The 22,309-nt window shown below is 42.8% G+C and overlaps 1 protein-coding gene across 2 annotated transcripts in view; it reads left to right on the forward strand.

The window, feature by feature from the left end:
• mmp16a (matrix metallopeptidase 16a (membrane-inserted)) overlaps positions 1–9,949 on the forward strand; it is a 75,575-nt gene extending 65,626 nt beyond the window's left edge. For both annotated transcript variants that reach the window (XM_026179200.2, XM_026179201.2), the window contains 3 exons: positions 4,935–5,085; positions 5,636–5,751; positions 8,171–9,949. In XM_026179200.2, the coding sequence (XP_026034985.1) occupies positions 4,935–5,085; positions 5,636–5,751; positions 8,171–8,505 (602 nt within the window). In that variant the 3' untranslated portion in view covers positions 8,506–9,949. The remainder of the gene's footprint in view (positions 1–4,934; positions 5,086–5,635; positions 5,752–8,170) is intronic.
• The last annotated feature ends 12,360 nt before the right edge of the window (positions 9,950–22,309 follow it).

The raw sequence follows: 22,309 nt of genomic DNA on the forward strand, positions 1-22,309 counted from the left end.
TTCCATGTGTGTATGTTGAAAATAGAGGGATTTTTTTATGTTATCATGCTCCCTCTGAGCACTGCAGAGTTTAGTGCAAGTCTGGGGAGGATTAAAGCAGTTGTTTTGCTTTGGTAGGAAAGTTTACCACAAACAGTTTTGCCTTTTAATAATGCATGTGTTGCATTTTTCTGCTCCAGTGATATATTTTCATATAAAATCGTCCACTGCAGTTAAACACAATCTGTATGCACAGGTCTAGGAAATCACTGGAACAGCATGTGCAAGGAGAGCCTCGCCGCTTGATGAGACGTGATTTTAATTGTTCTTCTTTCTTTTTTTTTTTGCTTTGCTGAAAGATTTGTCTTCACATTCAAATCTAGACTGAGCCCCCAAAACACAGCTTTACGACTAATTATGTCTGAAGCTGCAAAGCCACTTAAAAGAAGCAGCAAACAAACACGGCCCTCGTATTTGCATACACACAGAGAGGACGGGAGGCAGGGAAAGGCGGGGAAGGAAGTGTGTTGATGAAAGGAGACGTAGGTAACAACGAAACTCTGCTGGGATGATAAAAAAAAAACTACAAATCTTCTCTCAAACTCGTTTCTATTTCCAACACCAAACAATTCCTGGAAATGCAGACTGCTGGTCCCGGGTGTGCCACGAGCTCTGCAAGTTTGATTTCGCTGCCTTCTCCTCCACCCTGCTCTTTACTGGGCAGCGGTGGAGTTAGAAAATTCATACTAACAGAATGCCTTTTTTCATTTGAACACATGCAGCTGATTTCCCAGAAGGCCTTGTTCTGACTGTCACCATTTGGAAGAAAAATTAGGAAGAAAGTCGGTCAGAAAGCAGAAGGCGGCACGTTAACTCCTCGTCTAACCAGGCGTTTTGAATATACTCTGAACAGCTCTCGTCTGATGAATTCTCTTAAAATACATCCACAGATGGGGACGTTGGAGTCTGCTTTGGCTGTCATGGCTGAGACACTGATTAGCTTAGTGCTTTTTGGGCAGGTCTGGAAACAGACACAGTATACATTAAGAGTGTGCTCTTCGTTCCTACGCCAATGTCAGTGTATTAGTTGTTTCCCTCGCTGAATTCTTCAGAGACGCAAGAAGTTCAGCATGAATTTTAAACGCATCAGTCGAACCGGGCCTGCTGTGTGGATTGCTAATCAGGCTATATGCCCTTACAGAATTACCATTCACAGTTTGGCAACACCATGCAGGCAGATTTAGAAGAAGAGTGTTTTACATGGAGAAATGTTGATTAATAAGAAGCTGTGTTGTGAATTGAAATTAAATTAATCAGATTAGCATGGGCTTTTGCAGCTTTACTCGGAGGCGCCCTGCATATGCACAGCACACATATAGGGGTATGTATCTTCCTCCTGGGAGGCAGGATCCAATCAGAGCTTGATTGAGGCTTTTGTGTCAGAGGACAGACAAAGCTACTCCCTACATCTAAATTATGCAGACATGGCTTATATTGTTTTATTTCAGATTAAGAGCAGAACAATACGCAGGCTCGGCTAATGTGGTAGGTTAAACTTGCATTTTTTCTAATGACCAGCAGGGGGCAACTTTTATCGTTGCAGAAAGAATAAAGGTTTGTAGAAATCTATGGGAAAATTATGACTTTGATTGATAGTTTCAAGTCTTTCTAAATATAACCTGATTTTCATTTGGCAACCCTATGGTCCCCTCCAGAGTCATAAAAGATCAGTGACACTCACCACTCGCTCATCACGTCCAATTTTAATCACTTAGAGATGATCAAAACTCTCACATTGAACTCGAGCTGTAGGCTGGACCAGTATTGGCGTGTACATTGAATTTTAAATTAAAAATGTCATTGAATTCACTCCCAACCAGTTTTGCCTGGTTCTGCTTTGTTCTTGTTTCTTCCTGTTAAAAGGGAGTTTTTTCCTCCCACTGTTTCCAAATGCTTGCTCAGAGGTTTTCTCCGTATTCTTGTAGGGTCTTATTTCAAGTTTGAGGTCATGGTGCTGGTTACAGTTATACACAGCCACAGGTATTTGGTATCCTGCTTATGTCTGGCTCTCTTCCTGTGTGGTATATTGTGTCAGTGCAGATATTCACGGTGGCCATGAGAGGTCAAATGCTCTGCAATTTAAGAAAACACCGGCAAATATAAACATGCTGCAAAAACACTCAAAACTTAACAGAAGTTTAATAAAGCAAAACAAAGTAGAAAAAGTGTTTTTTTTATATAATACTCTACAGTAACGTATGTTTTCTATTAGCCACTTACTGTTAGCCACTTACTGTTAGCCACTTACTGTTAGCTTGTCACTTCTGCATCAGAGCTAGCTACCAAGTGTTGCAGCTAATGTTAACTCCATGAATTATATAAAGTTTTTATTAACATTTTTACTGTTTTTGGCTGTTCTTTGTAAAACTGTTGCCCCATGAAGAGGTTTTTGTATGTACTCGATAGCTAAATGCAGGATAAAATGTCTCAAACAAAGATATTTTCAGCAGCAGATTCTAATCTGAAACATTAAGTAGAGAAGAGGGGGCGGTATAATGAATTTAGGTATGAATGCTCATTGCCCCAGACGAAATAAAACATTTAGGACAGAGCATCTAATTTTAGCCAAAACATTAATACCCTGGCATTTTGGCTCTGAAAGGGTGAATGCTCGGGTCCTGAGCAGGAACTCTTCTAACACAGTGTAACCTTTTAGTACATTTACTGTTCCCTACCTTATAACACAGGGTTACAGATGGAGGTATCATGCAAAATAGCAGTCAGTTTACACTTCTGTTTTTTGTGAGAAATGGGGGTTATGTTTGGTTTATGTTCAGTAGTAGCAGTCAGCACGGTTCGTGCTCCATCGGCGCAGTTGTAGCAGTTTTTAGTTTTATGGGAGAATATCTGACAAACTTAGAATCTCCATAGGCTGTTTGTTGTACGTGGAAAAGCCTGCGATGATTTTTGCTTAAACGCCGTGTCGAAGAATACATTTCCAGATCTGAACGCGATGATTTCAAGCAGACATTAAAGCCACGGGGTCACACTGGACGTGCGTATGCATAATAAGTTAAGTACTCACAGGCGCATGTGTGGTTCCTGGTTTTCCCGTTTTTGTGTGTGGCCTGTGTAAAGAGGAGGCGTCTCCTTTTTGGAACAAATCTTCATCCTATATAACACTTTTCATACACTGTTGAGGCAGGCGGGGGGAGGATTAGTCGCTGCAGTGCAGCAGATGCCAGAGCCACCACTACATCAAAGCAGCCCTCACAGCTCTGAAGATGAAGCTCGACTTTTATGTGGAGGCCGATGCAAGTCGACTCCAATTTAAAAAAGAAAGCGAGAACGGAGAATCCCATTCTATGTGGGATTGGGGGGAAAAAAGAGTGAGAGAAGGGAAAGTTTGGGAGTTTTTTTATGAATCAATTTGAACTCATTCTTTCTGGGGACGGGTCACTATTAACCTCAGGGTGTGGCGTGTTAGCGTGGCGTATCAAGGCCGGGAGGAAGCGTGACCCACGGTGAGCGGAGCGCTGAGAGAGAATGACTTGAAATGACAGGAATTTCCTTTTGAGAAAAAAAGAGGCCGTTGCAGGTCTCGCCTTCCCATTTAACATTCAGCCAACACCCTGTCCTACTGTTCCTTCCACCTTTCCATCTCTAAGGTATCCGTATTGTTTAAATACTTTAGGGTGAAATGTCAGACATGGGGAATTTGTGAAGAAAATGAATGAGGCCAGATATTGCTGGGATTTTGCCTCCCTTATTTGACATCCATTTCCTGCATTTGTTAAAAAAAAGAAAGAAAGAAGTTGTGTGGTCATCTGTAAAGCTGACCCTGCAGAAATTCCATGTAGTGTTTCAGGCTGATTGGTGTTTAGTTAGACACCAGGGAGACTCGAGGATCCGGCTCTTTAAACACAGCCAGTTAATCGGATTCTGCAAACACGGTTTGAATCTTTGATTCTCTGTTTTTGTCTTAAAAACAAGCTTTAAAAAACTTCAATTTACTTATATTCAATGTCTTGAATGTTACAGAGTTTCAGAGGCGACTGAAGCGTACTGTGTGTGTGTCTGACATCTGCACATGTCACACACTCCTCCTTGTCAGCCCTTTTTTATGTTTTCCTCCAAACCCTGATTTATTTTTGTCAGCGCCGCGATTATTGAAAGAAATACTGTAAGTATTTTGCAGATATTAAACCGATGATTGTTCTTTTCCCGCTCATAAAACAGCAAACATTCATAGCCTCAGGCTCCGTTTCATTTGATTTAATCATAAAAAGGGAATAATAAAAACGCCATCTGCTCTGCCTTTGTCATTCCTACTCCTTCTTTCCCTTTTTCTTTTCTGCCACGTACCTCCCCCCACACACCCCAACACACATTTCCTCTTGACCCACCCTACGCCTCCACCATTGATGAAGAAATGCACTTCCTGGGGTCACGCGGTGTCAGAAATGTGCTGTTTAACCTAATTACTCCACAGGAAGGAGGCTGTAGAGAGGAAAAAATGGAGGCGAGGAACAAAGCAGAAAAAGATATATGGTTTTTAATATTTCAGCAACAATATCACAACCCAAGTATTTTCTTGGCTTCATGGATCCAGGAAACTTTTAAAAAATAAAGGTTTTAATTTGACTGTTTGGTTGCCAGTTTTCCCACAAGCTTTGCAGCTTTTTTCCTTTTATCACAGCTGAGCAGTTACCAGCTCAGTTTGCCAGCGCCAAAAAGTTCCCAGAGCACCTCTAAGCAAGGGCAAGGAGAGCTTGTCACCATTTCTGTTCCCTCTTTCAACAGTATCAGCATCAAATACAGTAATACAACGCAACAGGTTATTGCCTGCCGTGTGTTCAGTGCGTTTTGGGGTCTTTTGCCCCCCTGTATGGTAATCCCCACGGTTACTCGTCCTCCTTCTAATTTGTTTTCTCACTCTCTTTCTCGATATGCAGGAAAGCAGTTCTGGGTGTTTAAGGACACGGTGTTGCAGTCCGGATACCCCAAGGACATCTCCCAGTTTGCCCATGGCATGCCCTCACAGAGCATCGACACCGCCCTGTGGTGGGAGGATGTGGCCAAAACCTACTTCTTTAAAGGGGACAGGTGGGTACGAGTGGAGGTCTTAGATCAGTTCTGGACTTTCTTCCTTGAAAGCCGTGTGCAAATTTAGCCTGCAAAGGTCTCTTAAAAGCGAAGCGTATGATCTTAAATTGGTGGATATTTAGTATAACTAAACAAGAACGGGAAGAATGTTTTAAAGTAGCGTTTCTGATCTGACACAGAGTCGCTCTCAACCTGATTTCATTTGACACTTGTGCTAAAGAACCATCTGTAATATGTTGCTACAAAATCAGGTCAGCGACTCCTCTTAGAGGACGGTTCATTAGTTTTCTTTGTTTGTCTGCTGTCCCACATCATCAGGGTGAAAAAGGTTCAGGGAAAATGTGGGATAGAGTTAGATTTTCCCCATGCCTCTCACACCTGCTATGATAGGTATTATTTGAATTAACTCACTAGAGGAAGCTGACAGTGTGATAGTAAGATACTAGGTATACACATAAAATACCATCTGTTTCCATTTTCAGCCCTGTGTTCCTCTAGCCTTATAGTACCTGCTTTGTCTTCCCGTGGCTCATCGTTTGTTCCTGTTTAGGTACTGGCGCTACAATGAGGAAATGAGAATCATGGACCTTGGCTATCCTAAGCCTATCACAGTGTGGAGAGGTGTGCCTGAATCGCCACAGGGGGCCTTCGTGGACAAAGCCAATGGTACGATTTGTCCTGCACAATACTCTGGTTTGGCAAGCAAGTTGCAGTTCGTTTGCCAGGCTGCATTGATTTCAGATGGTCACTGGCAGGGTAGCATTGATTGAAATTTGCCCCACTTATTAAACTGAGTCTCAGTGTGTGGCACGCTTCCATACATGCAATACAGAGGGAAATGTATTTGCGTATTCCAAACAAAAAGCAGGTCAGATCATCCAGAAATACATTTTGTCCCTGTTTTTTATGAATTGTTTCACAAGAAAATATTGCGTAATCGGTCCATCCTGCTCTGAGTGCCATAAGACCCAGTCGGAGCCGGACTGTGGAAAGCAGAAAGGACAAGACCACCGCTGGGTGCTCATTCCGGTTTTAAGCCAACTGACTCTCTTCAGGCTTGGGTAGGCGGGATTAAAATCTCGCCGGGAGCTCAACGATAGGCCGCTCAGATGGCAAGGCTACAAAAATAATCTTTTCCCATTGGATGCACCGTGCCAGGTGGGTTTGGGGTCTGGTCTTGGCTGCAAGTCGTTTGGAAAAAACAGAGCAGGTGGTGTTGAAAGCTCGTGCCATCTGTGCCGAAGATCCCCCGCCAGACCTGTAGCTGGGCATTTCTGCCGGTGAGGCCAGGTGGAGCGGGCATCAATCAGAGCATGAAGGATGGACTGATATCCAAGCGGATGATGGCTGTTTGTGTATGTTTCTGCACGTAAATGTGTCGGCCTTCGTTTATTGAGAGAGCCGGCTGTTTGCCGAGACAGCGTGCCAAGTGGACCGCTCATAACACTGACCCAGATCGCCAGGCGTAATTGAGCACGCCACTGTAGCCCACGACAGTGTGTATGAGGCGGCACGTTTCGGAGCGGGGAGCCCAGGGCGACGTTGACCTGGTTCTAACCCACACAAGCTCAGCCTGTCTGACCTCTCATCTGCTCTCCCCCTCTGTGTCTCTCAGTGAATAGTTCTACTTGTTATGGAGCTGTATAGTTAGTCTTCATGTGGATCTTTCTATTTCTAACAAAAACCCCTTTTTCGCTTAATTTGGGTTAAATGTAGGAGAAAAGTGTGACAGAACCTGCCGCCAGATCAGAAAGAGGAGCATCCCGACAGTGGCTGTAATTCATCAGCTAATCACAATACTCAGCTGAGCTCTAAATACTAATTCAAAGAGCATTGTGTGGTTTGGCCTGTCTCACTATACGCGGCCAGGTTGTGAAGACAGAGCTCTGCCCGACAAGGTGATCAAGTCTCCCACTCGGCCAGGCCGGCCCCTCTTTCATCTAAAATCCCACCTTACGCTGTTTCATTTCCTCGCTCATACCATCTCCTACCGACACGTTGTTTAAAAAGCGCTGGCCTTCCTCGCCTGGAAACTTAGAACATTTCTTTCCTCATCTTCTCAGAGAGGAGTGCGCATAAATAACAAATGGGGAAACACAAAGTGTGAAAGGAGGCCAACGAGGGAGAGGAGAGCTCGAGGATTCAGCCAGGCTGTCCGGACCAGTTTTACACGGCACATTTTCCCAGTGAGCATTTGAGCGACGGTGGAGGCAAAGTTTGAAATGAACATATTGTGGGCATGGAACAACAAAAAAATAGTTTCTTTGTGTTTCATGATTTTTTTTTTCCATCGCTGGAGCCGTTGTGGAGAGGAGGGGTAAATTCTCACCTGAATGCACGGCGGCCGACTGCATTAGCGGATCTGTGCATCTTTGGGGGACGCTGGGACAGTCGCCCTCACGTCCCGTCACAAAATCGACCGTCGCTCTCGTGGCTTAGAAAGCGCCTTGTTTGCCAGTGACATTTGCTGCGCTTTTGTGTGAGCGTAGCTACGGGGCCTGACTCCCGCTCGGGTGTGTTTTCTCTTTCATGACCGGTATAATTAGTCCTGAGGGACAGGCACAGATATCCCAGCAGAACAACTGAACTGAAACCGAAACTGTGGCTCAGCATCAGAGCAGCACACACACTACTGGCTGGTTATCTTCATTTTGACTTCGCTTGAATAATTTTTTTCCTTTAAGATAAAAGGTGATTTCTTTTTTAAAGATTCAATTAGTAATAAATTCTTTGAACAGTTCGTGACTTTATTAAATACATGAAAGAGCTTCCTCCAAAGCAACAGTTGTGCCCGGTTACTTCAGTATATGTTAGCAGTAAAAATGATGCCTGACGTGTATCGATGAGGATCTAACAGCAAATGGCTTATAAGCTAGTAATGTGACGTATTCCTCACGTTTTAGCACTCGCCCTAGCTGGTGACCTTTCCGTCAGCTGAATGAAATTGTTATCATTATATCCAGTTTGATGGCTTTTCGGTGACAGCTTAATGCACATTTTGACAGTACTGACAGAGCTGAGCATTAGCTGAAAACGTGCTAAATCACTCTTTAACAACTTTTGTGTGCGTGTGTCCTTGCTTCAGGTTTCACCTACTTCTACAAGGGGAAGGAGTACTGGAAGTTTAGCAACCAGTTCCTCAGAGTGGAACCGGGCTACCCGCGCTCCATCCTCAAGGACTTCATGGGCTGCGAGCTGACGCCCATCGACCCCGGCCGCCCACCGGCCGACGACGGCAACTCGGACGTGGTGATCGAGCTGGACAACGAGGCCAACACGGTGAAGGCCATCGCCATAGTGATCCCCTGCGTGCTCGCGCTGTGCCTGCTGGTGCTGGTCTACACCGTGGTGCAGTTCAAGAGGAAGGGCACGCCTCGCCACATACTGTACTGCAAACGCTCCATGCAGGAATGGGTTTGAATTTTTTTGGAGGGGGGTGGGGTTAAGAGACGAGAGGGCAGAGCTAGGGTGGGAGTTAAGAGGATTGTGGAAAAACAGTACAACAGCCCCCCACTTTTCACAGAGAGGAGGACGGTGGACACTGGACAGCTTTATGGGAAAAACAACAAGCCACGCCTCCTCCTCTTCGGCGATCGAAACTTTCGTGCAGACCTGCAGAACCAGCCGAGAAGTCTGACGGTGATCCCGCGTTTAAAAAAAGGCGACTCCCAGGACTTTAAGCTGACTTTCTCCAGCCCCCAGCCTTTTTAACAAACGGGGCCCAGAGGGACAGTTTGTGGAGGGGGATCTTTGTCGGATGTGACCTTCGATCCCGGTCCAAAAATAATGAGAAAAAAAAAAATCAACAAGAGGGTCAGCATCACTTTGTATCTCAGAAACTCGACTTCCTATCCCCGTCCTCTTTGTTTCTTTGCCCGACTGCTTTTCAGACGGAGGACTTTCAGGGGAACAAACTCTTCCCACAGGGCACTGCATTGTCAACTGTGTCATATCAGGTTGTTGATAAACAGCTTTCTATTTTCTGATCCGCGTGCCCCTCCCCTCCTCCAGCTTCAGACTGGGCTCAGAAAAATAAAAAATAAAAAAATAAGTCTCAAATAAACACAACTTTATTACGTAACCAATCATTCATCTGTTTTTTTGTTTGTTTTTTCTTTTTTTCTTCTTTTTTTATTGGAATTCATGTGAGAAAAGAGGTCCTCACTGTTCCCTTTAAGACATCCCTGAAGAAGAGACCAAACAAAACCAAATAAAATCCATCTCTCTCCAAAGAGGATCACATTTTTCTTTCTTTCTTTCTTTAGTTCCTTCTTTCCCTTCTCTGGATCCTTGCAGCGATTACGAGTTGGGGGGAGCTCTGACTGTTGTGGCAGTCTGTTTGAGACACAGGGGCCAAATTATTCTGCAATATTTTAACTCGCCTTAATTATACATCATACTACTTGTGCTTGGTTTTGCTGTTCTTGGTGTTTTTCTTTTTTTTTTTATTATTTTAATTTGTATACCGCTATTATTTCTTTTTGTTTCTTCTTCCTTTTTTTAAAGAAGCTGCTTAATTGCTTCTTGTGGTTGGTATTTTATGAATTTTATTACGTTACTCAGAATCCTCAGCACTGGCTTGCTGAGCCATTCTGGACAGATTAATACAGTAGGTCCAGCCTGTACTGAAAGTAATGTATTGTATACTAAAAAAAAAAGATGTTGGAAGGTTCTGGAGTAAAGCCACTATTTTTGTGTGTTAAGGTATTTGTTACTGTTAGTTTTGATATTTCCATAAGACAGGCTGACAGGAGTCTTGTTTCTGGATTTGTCCTTGGCCCATATTCCTCTGTTTTTGTTTGTTTGGGTTTTTTTATTTCTTTTTTGTGAATGGACTTAATTAAAAATAATGATAATAATAAAATCCTGTTGACTGCCTTGTTTGAGAGAGCTCACAGTTCCCAGAATGCTCTTGTCTGAAGACTGAAGTGAGACAGCAAGTCAAGATCAGTGCCTGTGTCAACGTGCATGCAAGCATTTACTGTACGACCCTATCGGTTCTGCTCAACATGGCTTTGACCCCCTTCCCTCCCATCGAGCCGAGGAGGAAGTTTTCTCTTAAAAATACTGTTTATGTTCACTTTTGTATCTTTTAAGTGTACCCCGGTCCCACCGCCTGCCTTCCTCCAGCTACAATTAAATCCGAGACAAACAAACTGTAAAAGATTTAAGTGGTACATTTGGGTGATTGGCAAGTCAAATTGGCCTGAACCAAACACGTAGTGTCATGGAGACATGACGGGTAGTCTTTGAATGTGTGTTTGTTTTCATGATCACATACTGTTTTTTTTTTCTTTCTTTCCTGTTTTCTGGTCAAAACAACTTGGACATGTCACGATGACTTGTTTGTGTAAGACTTTGGGACAAGAGAAAAACATGTCCCGATTGAATGAATAAACTGATCAATATACATTGAAGAACCGCCTTCAAACTTTCTACTCGTTTTTTTAAACTCAGCAGGTAGACTGCATTTTGAAACCGTGTTAATTTTCATTCAGGCATCTAAATCCTTTTAGCTTTAGTGTTTTTTTTTATAGGGTTAAATATCATAAGATTATTGCAGACTCAATCTAAAGTGTGAAAGCTTCTTATGTTTTCTTGGTGAGCAAACGTAAAATATACAGTTTCAAAGTTTAATTAAATGTTTTGAAGGTTCAAGTTACACAGCGCTGTGGACCTGTCAAACACCCGCCCACACTAGTGAATGAACTTCTTATTGTATCACACAAATAAGATGTGTGTATGGTTGGTTAAAAAGTTGGAAAGGAGATGCAGTTTGTAGGGAAACTTGGCTTTCCCAATTTGGCACTTGGTCTGGTAGCTGGTTCATCTTACATCTTAACACCAGTCGGGCATCTTCTCCCTGTGAAGAGAAACAAAACTCCATCGTACCCACACACACCTCAGACTCTATGCCCTGTCCTTTGTGTCCAGTAATTTTCCACTACAGCCTTGTGATGTATGGGTGTGGCGTTTTCCTTCAACACTCTATATTATCCTGCAAAACATAAATGTGTGATAAAAGATTTTTAAAAAGGTAAATTGCCATCTTTAATGAAAGTTTCAGTACATTTAATCATAGTTTTTGTCCTCATGCATTCGCTTTTATTTTTATTTTCACCCTGCTTGAAACATTAAGTAAAAGGTATAGTGAGCATCGATTCTTGACACATACTGTTAATGAGGACATTTTTATTTATTTATTCGATATCCATCACAACAGAACGTCCTCTGTTTAAACCAGATATTAACGGCTTTCTGTTGCAATGTGATGAGTTAGTTTTTCATTACATTCATAGATCATTCACTTTGCCTCTGTACACCACTACAGTGGATTGTAAATCAGTCAGGTGTAGAAACAAAAGTTTTGTGATAAATGTTTAGTTTGTCATATTCATACCCTTTCTCATATCTTCCCAACCTCAAACGTAACGGGACCCTTGGCTCCCAAGCAGTCCTGTTCCATCATCAAAATTATATATCAGTGCAAAATCCTAGCAGAAAAACCTAGGCTAACTCAACACTTGGGTTTATTCTTAAAAAGAACGATGCACTAGCAAACACAGCAGCACCAAAAGGCCTGAAAGGCCAGAGAAGACAACTAAAAGTGCATGATGACAGAATTATTTCCACGGTTAGGAAAAGCAACTTCACAACATCTTACCAACTCAGCAAAGCACTCAAAGAGGCAGGCTTCATTAATTTAAATACACAGAGTTTAAAACAAGCAGCAAAATGGTATTTGTGTTCAAGATTAATTTTAAAAAGTCTTCAGGTAAGAGAGCATGTTATAGCATGCATGGCTACCAGTGGAAACAGGTTACTAGTGTTTAACGATGAGACTGCTGATAGAAGTAGGAGGCTGGATATATGAAGTGAAGGGCTATACTCTGCTCAGATTCAGCTAAATGCTGCAAAACTGATCGGACAAGTCACAGTGCAGGTGAATGGTCCAAAGCATGCTACAAAAACAAATTCTTCAATGGCCAACAGAGCAGGCTTTTCTTCCACTTAATCGGTCAGTCTTACAATTCAGGATCACAAAAATGGTAAATGGACTTGTTCTTGTACAGTGCTTTTCTACTCTACATGACCACTCAAAGTGCTTTATGCAACATAAAGCACTTTGATATTTGGTATGCAGACTGGAGCAGCCAGGAATCAAACCACAAAACCTCCGACCTGCCCCAGGCTGGAGCCTATCCCAGCTGCCATAGAGCAAGAGGCAGGGTCAGCCCAGGACAGGTTGCCACTTTGTTGCAGAACATAAAGAACAGTCACAGTCCCAACTATGGGTAATCTACTAACCTAATGTCTTTGGACTGTGGAAGAAAGGCGGAGTAACCGAGGGGAACATGCAAACTCCACACCAAACGACTCAAACTCACGACCTTCGGTGCATATCGCCGAGCTGCTTTTCAGTTGCTAAATAGAAAACTATTAATTAAGTGCAGACCCACATGCAAGAAGCAACATAAGGTGGCAGAACATCTAAGGATGGAAACACAGGACTATGGGTCCTAGACCTTAGGCCATCATTGCCTGCAGAGGATTTTAATCCAAGTATTATGAATAATGCTTATATTTAAACTAATGTTAGTTTGTCTGATTATTTTTAAGCCTCTCAAAATGGTAAACAATGCATATAAAGGGTTGTAATTCCTAAACAGTCCAATTCAGTCTCTGCTTCAGAGTGTTACACCCTTGGACTTGTGTAACAAGCCACAGGGTGAAATTATCAGTTATGGTTTTACACTTCCTCTACACTTAAGTTTTTTATGGATTAAACAGGAAGATACAACTTATCTGTCGAGCTCTAAAAGTGCTTGGTTTTCTTAACGTTGGAGCACATAGTTGCCATCCCCAGTGTGTGTATCCTAAGCTAAACTAATCAGCTGCTGGTTAGAGCGGCATGATTGCGGACGCGAGGGCGATATCGAGCTCATCAAACTGACATGAAATATGACTGGGAGCGTTCACTGTGCCCTCCCACACGGTGCAGTCAGAGGGCTGACATACAGTAAATACAGGTATTGGCTCAGCCCACGGTGCACTCTACACTCCAGAGATTAAACTTAGCCATCGGCAGGAAAGATATACAAAAAGAAATAAAAAATAACACGCTCAGAGAAATGTGTGTGCGTGCTGATCTGGGCTCAGCAGGCCTCTGGTATTGTGCGCTGCTGTATTTTTATGTGGCATGATTAAAATCGGCTCTTTGGATGTGCAGTCCCAGAGGTGCAGCATTGGCATTTATTGCGGACTGAATGTGAAACAGGAGCCGCGTATGCCTCGATACTGTTTATTCTAGCTTCGCTGGGACACATTTGACATATAGTTACTGACAACAAAGTGGGTGAGGTCACGCCAGTTTACTGACTGTGGTCACGACTCCGAGTGTGGGTGTGTTTGATGAAATTACACTCTTAGGGAAAACCCTTCATCGGTTCTCGTCATAGGCCTGTGCAATGGTGAAATTGCCTCTGCTGTTAGACAAAGGCATTATATGCTCAGCTATGTTTAGATCGGTGCTGTTTTTCTTTTCCGGAGGCTTTTAGTCATTGTCTCTGTAAATACAGACTTGGAGTATGTGTCCACGTCCCTGTTTGTGTTCTCCCTCAGATGGCCTGGGGTGTATTTAGTGTATGTACTTTCCTCTAGCAGCAATATAAGCTGTTCAGTCAGTCAGAAAGCTTCAAAGAAGTCTGTATGTGCAACACTACACACAGAGAAAAGTGCTTCGTGTGCATTAAACATGTTGCATCTGTGCCTAGATCCCTCTCTGGTCTCCATGCTTGGTGTACAATGCAAGAGAGAGTGAATATGTGTTTGAGGGCATTTAGTCTCACAACTGGAGCCTGGACGAAACCCCGTGGGCTCACCAGGCTCCACTGCTCCTGCCAGGCTGAAACACGGGTGCTAAACTGACCTACGCTGGACCCAGCGTTTTTTCAACAGTTCCATTTTTGGCAGCACTGCTTCTCCTCCTGCTGTCGGATTATTATAATGGGAACTGAATTCATGCTTTAACCCAAGTGCTTGTAATTCACCTCTTGATGGTTCATTCTAGGTTAAGGACCATATTTCCTAGTATTAGTGCAGAACAGGCAGCAGCTGAACGGAGCTTCTTGAAGGTCAGTCAGGATCAAGCTGTTGCTTTTAGCTGGATGAAAAAGGTTAAAACACATAACTGCACACATGCACACGCAGATCAATGGCTGTTTACTTGTACTGTCTTGCAGCAGAAAGGCCAGCGCATCATCTATATTGAGAGAAAGCAAAAAACAAACATTGTGTGACTCTCCCTGTTTTCTGTTACGTGCTCGTTGGGTCTTTATGGGAGTTTGATGACATTTCCTCTATTTGTGTCTGTGAGACTTGTCAGCACCACCACTTCCTCCTCGACTCTCAGCTCACTCATTGTCAAAACCCACCGTTTGTTGAACCTCCCCCAAAATAAATGTACCAAACAGGCTTGTCAAGCATTGCAGTTTTATGTGTGTGGAGCCACTCCAGATAATTTGACGCCCTTTATTGAAAACCTTTTCGAGACCAGAAACACAGAAACAGCGAACGTATAAACAGTGTTTATCAGGCCTAGTGGAAGCTGTCATCATTAGCATGCGTATATAATTAGCTCAGTTATGAGGAGTTACTACCAGAGACAGGCATTCATATTTAGGGTTATAGATTACATACAAAAACAAACAAACTTGACTTCTACTGCCACACATACACAAACACACGTAAAACGCTTGATCGTGGGTGGATGATTGGCCGTAAGGATGCTACCTGACACGATGTAGTGTTAATTCTGTTTTTTAAGCAAAAGATAAATACAGTGATGTGAAAGTATTTGCCTCTTCCTGAGTTTTGTGTATATTTGTCACACTTTTGAACAAATTTTAAGTAGACAATAACCAGAGTAAATGCAAAATGCAGATGAGAATTTTATTTATTATGGGTAAAAAAGTGATCCAAATCTCCCTTGCCCTTCAAACTCCAAACCAATAACTGCCGATAACCGGCAACGAGTCTTTCACATCACTGGGGACGAATTGTGACCCACTCTTCTTTGCAGCCTTCTTAGAGAGTTTTGAGGGTTTTGCTTTGGCATCACCTTAAATAAGACGATGAATGACCTGTTTAAGGTCATGCCAAAGCATCTCAGTTGGATTCCAATGTGGAATTTGACTAGATCTTTCCAACGCCTCATTATTTTATTATTTTATTTTGTTGTTTGTTTGTTTAGTCATTCAGTGTTGGACTTGCTTGTGTGTGCAAGTGCACTTGAGCTTCAGGACACGAACTGATGGCCGAGCCTTCTTAGAGAGTCAACCAGGTCCCGAAGTAGCAAAGCAGCCCCGACTCCACACACTATCACCACTGTGTTTGACTGTTGCTGTGCTGTTCTTTCTGTGAACTGCTGTGTTAGTTTGAGATCAGCAGCAACGGGAATTTTCATCTCATCAGTCCACAGAGTATTTTCCCAAAAGTCTCGGGATCATCAAGATGTGTTTTGGCAAATGTGAGACGAGGCTTTGTGTTTGTTGTGGTCAGCAGGGGTTTTCTTCTTGCGACTCTCCCATGGATGCCATTTTTGCCCCGTCTCTTTCTTATTGTTGAATTCTGACCTTAACTGAGACACGTGAGGCCTGGAGGTCTTTAGATGATTCTGAGTTGTTTTGTAACCTCCTCTTGTGCTCTTGGAGTAATTTTAGCAGGTCGGCCACTGTTCCAGGTTTTCTCCATTAGTGGATAATGGCTCTCACTGTGGTTCATGAGTTACAAAGCCTTAGAACTGGCTTTTTTGGACCTTTTTCTCTACTGGTTCTTTGGACTGTGGCATGATCTGACTTTGTTATTTGGGTTACTGTTATTACCTTATCTAATCTAAGTCACTCTACATGGACAGCAACTAAAGGCACAAGTGCCATAAATCAGTTGCTCAGTAGGAATGAGAAGCCTGCTTTGGTCTACCAATGTGTAAAATCAGGCACTTGCTGTTTCAAATGTTATCACGAATATAAAGTGGTGATTCTGCTGCTGCAAGGACTGTAAGGTTGATACAGGAACAGGGAGCTTAACAGGCAAACACAGGAAGAAAGGTGATTTCTTAACAAACCATAAACTGTCCGTCGCTTCATCATCTTTGAGGAGGCCCTGTGATAGCAACCATTAAAAAAAACCCTGTAGGCTCTTTTATGAACTCCCCCCCCCCCCAGCGCCTGTCTCTCTGAACATCTTTCTTCCTCTTTCCTCTGTTCTTGCCCGTCTTTCAACGCAGTGCTCTGTCGATCAATAAATACATTTGTTCAGACGTTTACATGCATCCCTGTCTTGTTGGTGCCTGTGTTCATCCATGCGTAGTCCTCGCCCGCCACCATTCCTTGCAGTATTAAAGTCGCGCTCGCGCAGTCGTGACACTACAGGTTGACGCTGGGAAAATTTTAAAGATGATCAAGGAACTTTTTTTTTTTAAACTTTAATCTATCTGCATTTGACTATGAATCAGACATACCTGTGAGATCTATAATGCATCCTTTTTGGCAATTTCACCCCCTCCAGTGCTGCATATGGAGTTTGATCATATGCCTGCCTTTCATGCCATTCCTCCCACATCCATTTAGAGATCCTTCATCACTCCTTCAGAGTGATGAACGGAGCCATTTTCACTTTTCTCTTTGTAAAGAAATAGAATAGTTACTGTCAGCATGTGGAGTGTGACAGATGAAAACCATCTTCCAATCTCCCTCAGGTCTATTCAGGGGGCATAGAGCCTTTCTCCTCATACCACAGAATAGACCATCTTCATATTTCTGCAGCTATAAACCACCTCGGAAAGGACAGGAGAATTTCAAACACAGCACCATGTAGAATGAGATTGAATGAACCAATCACCGGCACCTCTCGGCCGCAGCACGCTCAGCTCTGCATCTGCACAGAAGTGCCCATTTGGTGTCGGCTAGCTGTGCACGGACTGCTCAGACCAGACGGGCTCGTAATCTGTTTTCAATTTCTATCATTTCCATCATTGGTTCCAAATGGGATTTTTTTCCTCCATGGTGTACCTTCTCACTGAAATCTGCTTAGAATAACACCTACATGCATATGAAAACATACCCACGGCATAGTGTACATTCCAGACACTCAAATGAGACACATTAGGCCTTTGTTGAAAGTATTTCAGCACTGTTGTAACAGTATTAGATTTTTTTTTCTAATTGCTGACATTCTGTTTAGCCTTCCCACCATGTTATGACTGAAAGCTTTTGAGTTTGCGCTTCCCCGACTGTCTCCCGCATTGCTCTTATACGTGCCGTGTTCACATCAGTAGCTTCAATGGTATGGGGCTGATGGATCGAAACAAAAAGGAAAGTAGGTTTAATACAGAGCAGGCCTAAATGAAGTGAAGAAAAAGTTCTATGCTGTGCTTTCACTTGCTTCCTGTTGGGTCCATTTGCGATCCCTCCTACTGGAGTTTGCATTTAGTTTAATGGTACTGCAAACACAAGATGGCACAACCTACAATTAGGTATTAATGGAGCAGCAGACATTATCTTACTATGCAGATTAAGGTCATATAGACTCAGTGCATAGAACTTAAAGGCCATCTGCTTATCAATCAAACCCTGATCCTGCTTTCAGCTATGAAACCTCTGCTACTTTGAGGTCTCCATTACTGTCTAACTTTGCAAGCAAAAACCTTCCACTAATATTGCTATGGCTAATTATAAAGACAGCAACTAAGATGCATTTCAGCATAAGAACAGGCCTACAGTGTTTCTCTTCTCCGTCACCTTTTCTAACCGCGCTGCAGTTAATGTTTTTGGGGCGTTGAGTGTCCACCAAGTAAGTTAGCAACAGTTGTCAATCAGGAAATACACATGGGAAGAAATGGCTGGTTGCTTGTGGATATTCCAAGATTACCTAGGTAAACCTCTTGCGTATTTATTGCTAAGTTATATGTCAACCCTCTGTTCTCACTGGTAGCTGCTAACGTCACTCCCCTGTATTTGAAATGAACTTTTATCGCTTTATCATCACTTGTTGTCAGCAACAGTTGTTTCAGCCGTAGTTGCTGAAAGTTCCTGAATGTCCTTGACTTTGTGGGGTGTGTAGTCATCACTGCTGTGAATTGCTTCGAGTGTGCGTGTGGCTTTAGCCTGCGAGGCCCAGCTGGGAGCAACTCGAAGAAGCGTCATGGAGCTGTTCTCTTGTAGACTCACCACCTGCAGGAGGCGCTATAGTCGGCGTTCATGGGCATAATTCTCAGGTCTCACTTTGAATTTATAATGTTTTTTTTAATTTTTCCCGATGTCCCCAGTGTTTCTCTATCTTGTCTATTTATGTGTGCCATCATATGACAGAGTATTAGGGCCACATTAAAAAAAAAATGTAATCTACCATTATGAGAAATTAGTCAAAATTGTATTTTGAGAAAAACTCGAAACGTGGAGATTAACGTTGTTGTTTCAAGACAAACAAGACTTTGCTATACCCTCTGAGTTTATACCCTCTTTTCAGGGTCGTCGGAGCCTATCCCAGCTGTGGACAAGAGGCAGGGTACACCGTGGACAGGTTGCCAGTCTGTCACAGGGCTAACACACAGAGACAGACAACTATTCACACTTTAGAGTGAACGGGCACTTTAGAGTTTCCAGTTAAACTAACAGCATGTCTTTGGGAGGAATACATGCAAACACGGGGAGAACATGCAAACTCCACACAGAAAGAGCCCAGCCTGATGATGACATTGAACGCAAGACCTTCTTGCTGTGAGGCAACCACTGTGCCACAGTTTGTGAACTTGTACTTCAGAACTGGTTTTAGTTACAAGGCAGGAAATGATTTGTTTGAGCACATAAACACAGTGTGGTGTTAAGTGTGAGGACGTAGTAAAGAAGGTGTAGACAGCTGCATCTGGTCAGACGGAAGAACACACAATCTTGGAAGATTGAAATGGCTTGTAATGAACAGATTTAAGGTTATCAATGGTTATATTGTGCAAGAAAGAGGATGTATATTGTATCACAAGTCGGCTGATGAATTTGTTTCAGTTTTTCATCTAAGTCATTGTGTAGAGGCTACAGCAGCCGCGGCAGTCTGTCTTGAGACAACAACGGTATTCTCCACATTTCAGCTTTTCTCTCAAAAATAGTATTTCGACTTTTTGTACCCTTGTCTTTCTGCTTTGCGCTTCCTGTCCAGTCACTTGTGTGCTTTCCATGCTTTTACTTCCTGTCTTCTAGTACTTCTACATCTTTTTACACGTGCTTCATTGTCGTCACAAGTGTCTGTTTGACGTTTTAATGCTTCATGCGACTGTTGTGGATTTCTGTTTAGTCTTTCTACATGAGGAGACATTGTCAGTCGTTTTTATAGGGAGCGCTTGTTTGGTGTAAAGTTTTTCATGGTCATTAACATAATAAATGGAGTTCTTCGAAACACAATGAAATAAAACCCAAACAATTTGCATGGCAATAAAGACAAAAGAGGTTCCACACTGCTGATGAAGGGACACAGCACTCTTCAGTAGTTGATGGAGAGAGCTCACCTAACTCATATATACTGTGGTGTGAGCCTCTGTGGGCCACTTTTTTCTCTTCTCCTTCACAGGTCACAAGTTCGGACATTGTTGCAGTCATCCTGTTGAAACTGCCCCCACCAGCTTCCATGTTTTCAGTTGCATTCTGCACTGCAGCAGCTGGCCGTGGCTGAAGCTCACAGGGAAGGCCATTGCACATATGACCCTGTCAAACTCAGCATTAAGGTCAACTCTTACTTACTGCTGTTGATGTTGGATGAAAAATTCCAAAATGTCAGCTTTGCAGGGGCTCAGGAAAACTAAACGTAGCACTCGCACTATATGTTGACCTTATCTTAACCGCAGTGCATTTTGTGTTTTTAGAGCCACTCCACAAACTCGAGTGTCTGCCATGTGAGTTAGCTACAGTGGTCAGTTCATTCAGGAAATACAAATAGGATCACCCAAGTTCATTATTTCCAATTGTGCATTTTGCTGCTGTAATCAGGAATTGCTTTAATACCGTACGAGAATGGAAAGCTCAACGGGCAGCAACATTTGCCACGGGGAGGGGGTTGGGGATTTTAATTCTGTTCATGTTAATCTTTTCTGAGGCAAAAATTCCAGACTAATGAAATATTGTTACAAGACAGGTATGCAGGGTAACATTTGAGTCAGCACATTGTCAGTGGTGGAAGGTCACGACTCTGTAAGCTGTGGTGATGCTTTCAGCGACTGCTGCAGATATCATCTCTGTGCGGCGGGCCGCAGTCCCAGAGGACATGTCGTCCGTGGCTTTTACCCTCCACTGTCCTCTGCGTCTCTGCGGGGCTCTCATTAGAGAAGCAAACACATTATCCACACTGGCTTCCATATAGACAGGAGGAAGGAGGAGATGGAGAGCAGGAAGTAATGATCCACAGTGTCCAGGTAAAATTAGCTCCATTAATCACACCATTGATTTGGTCAGCTGCAGTAAGCAATGACCCTTCCTTTTTCTCCTTCACAAGGAGCACTTATGAACTTCTAAGAGACTGGCGTGGGTCTCTGGTTAACTATAAATGATATGTTTTGATCGTGAAGAAATAGTTTTTATTGAATTGTCTGATGTTTATCTGGAGGTTGTTTTCTTCTGCTGTTTACGTTTCTTTAGTCTGAGGGAACAGTCGATACCTGTCTACGTGTAGATTAAGAAGAATTGGGCTTAAAAACTTTTTCCATCCCCTGCTCATTCAGAGAAGAGAGACTCATAACTTACTTGAAAACTTTTAAATCTTACTCTTCTATTGCCACCTTAGTCCTTCCTCCTACCAATAGATTACCTGTTGTCTTCTAACCCAGACATGCGCTGTGAGATTTAAGAGGGAGATAAAAAAAATATTCACTTTGATTGATGCTCACCTTACCGAAGTGTGTCACACATAAACCGAATGTCTTTCCTTCAGTCACTCTGATGCTTTCTCCACAGAGGTTTCACTGTGTCTACTTGTGTTCGTGACAGTTTTCATAGTTCACAATGTGACCCAAAACCTAGAGGCTTTGTTTTGGCAGTCATGGCCCCCACAAACATGAAGCCATCATTGTTTCAATGATACTTCATCTACAAGATAGAAGCTGTATCTGAATACATTATCTGCATTTAAAAACACATTTAAATGCATGCATTGTGCGTAATAGTTGTGATCATCCGCACCACATTTGGAAGTGGTCAGGCTTGGAAATCACAACCAGTGTAACTCTTCTTATTCCTTCACTTACTGCTGCTAGCAGAAAAGTGAGATTTAGTCATGTCAAAGGTGTGCGCTGTTTTTGACGTCACGCGCCACGTTATTGCTTACATGAGATTAATTTCAACAAAATACTGTTGCTGTTGATCCTGCTATCTGCAGTTTTTACACGCTCACATATACACACACAGTTACCGGCCCTCCATTAAGAAAGACAGAGGTGTCAGAGTGAACTTAGGACGTGGCTTCTACATTCAACACAGATGCTCTCACAAACAAATCCCGACGCCAACATCGTCGTCGGTTTTGAATATATATATTTTTTCATTTATGTATGCTGTATGCATTTTGTTCATTCCTAAATTGTGAGTCTACACCAGCCAAAATACTGTTTTTAGTAATTAACATTTGAAATGATGAAGCCACTTGAACAATAACACAAAATTAGCTGCCTTCCCATAAAAACACAAAAACTTTTCAGAAGTACTTAAGGTTTTGTCCGGGCCCAAAACCCTGTTTACTTTTTCCCTCGCAGGCTTCTAGACTCCTGATTGGCCAACATTTCTATACGGTTAGGATTTGGCATGTTCTTGACAGCGTTTGACTTCGATTTTTTAAAAACTGCACATGTGGACAATGTAAAAAAACAACGAAAACGTAAAATCTTCTTGTGTACGTGTGGACATCGTCTAAGTCACAACAATAGTCACCTCAAGGTGCTTTGTATTGTAATGTAAAGAGCCTATAACAATACAGAGAAAACTCTGGGGGCAATCAGGAGCCCCCTGTGAGCAAAAAATTAGTGACAGTGGGAAGGAGAAAAATCCCTGTTAACAGGAAGAAACCGCCAGTAGAACCAGGCTCAAGTAGGGGCAGCAATCAGAGGTTGTCACTTTGCAAGCCGTCGTGCTGCCATCTTTATTTTTTTTAGAGAGAAGAATCTTTCCGCTGGCAGGACTTCCGAACAAAT

The sequence above is a fragment of the Astatotilapia calliptera genome, chromosome 9 (assembly GCF_964374335.1).
Source record: "Astatotilapia calliptera chromosome 9, fAstCal68.1, whole genome shotgun sequence".
Classification (NCBI taxonomy): domain Eukaryota; kingdom Metazoa; phylum Chordata; class Actinopteri; order Cichliformes; family Cichlidae; genus Astatotilapia; species Astatotilapia calliptera.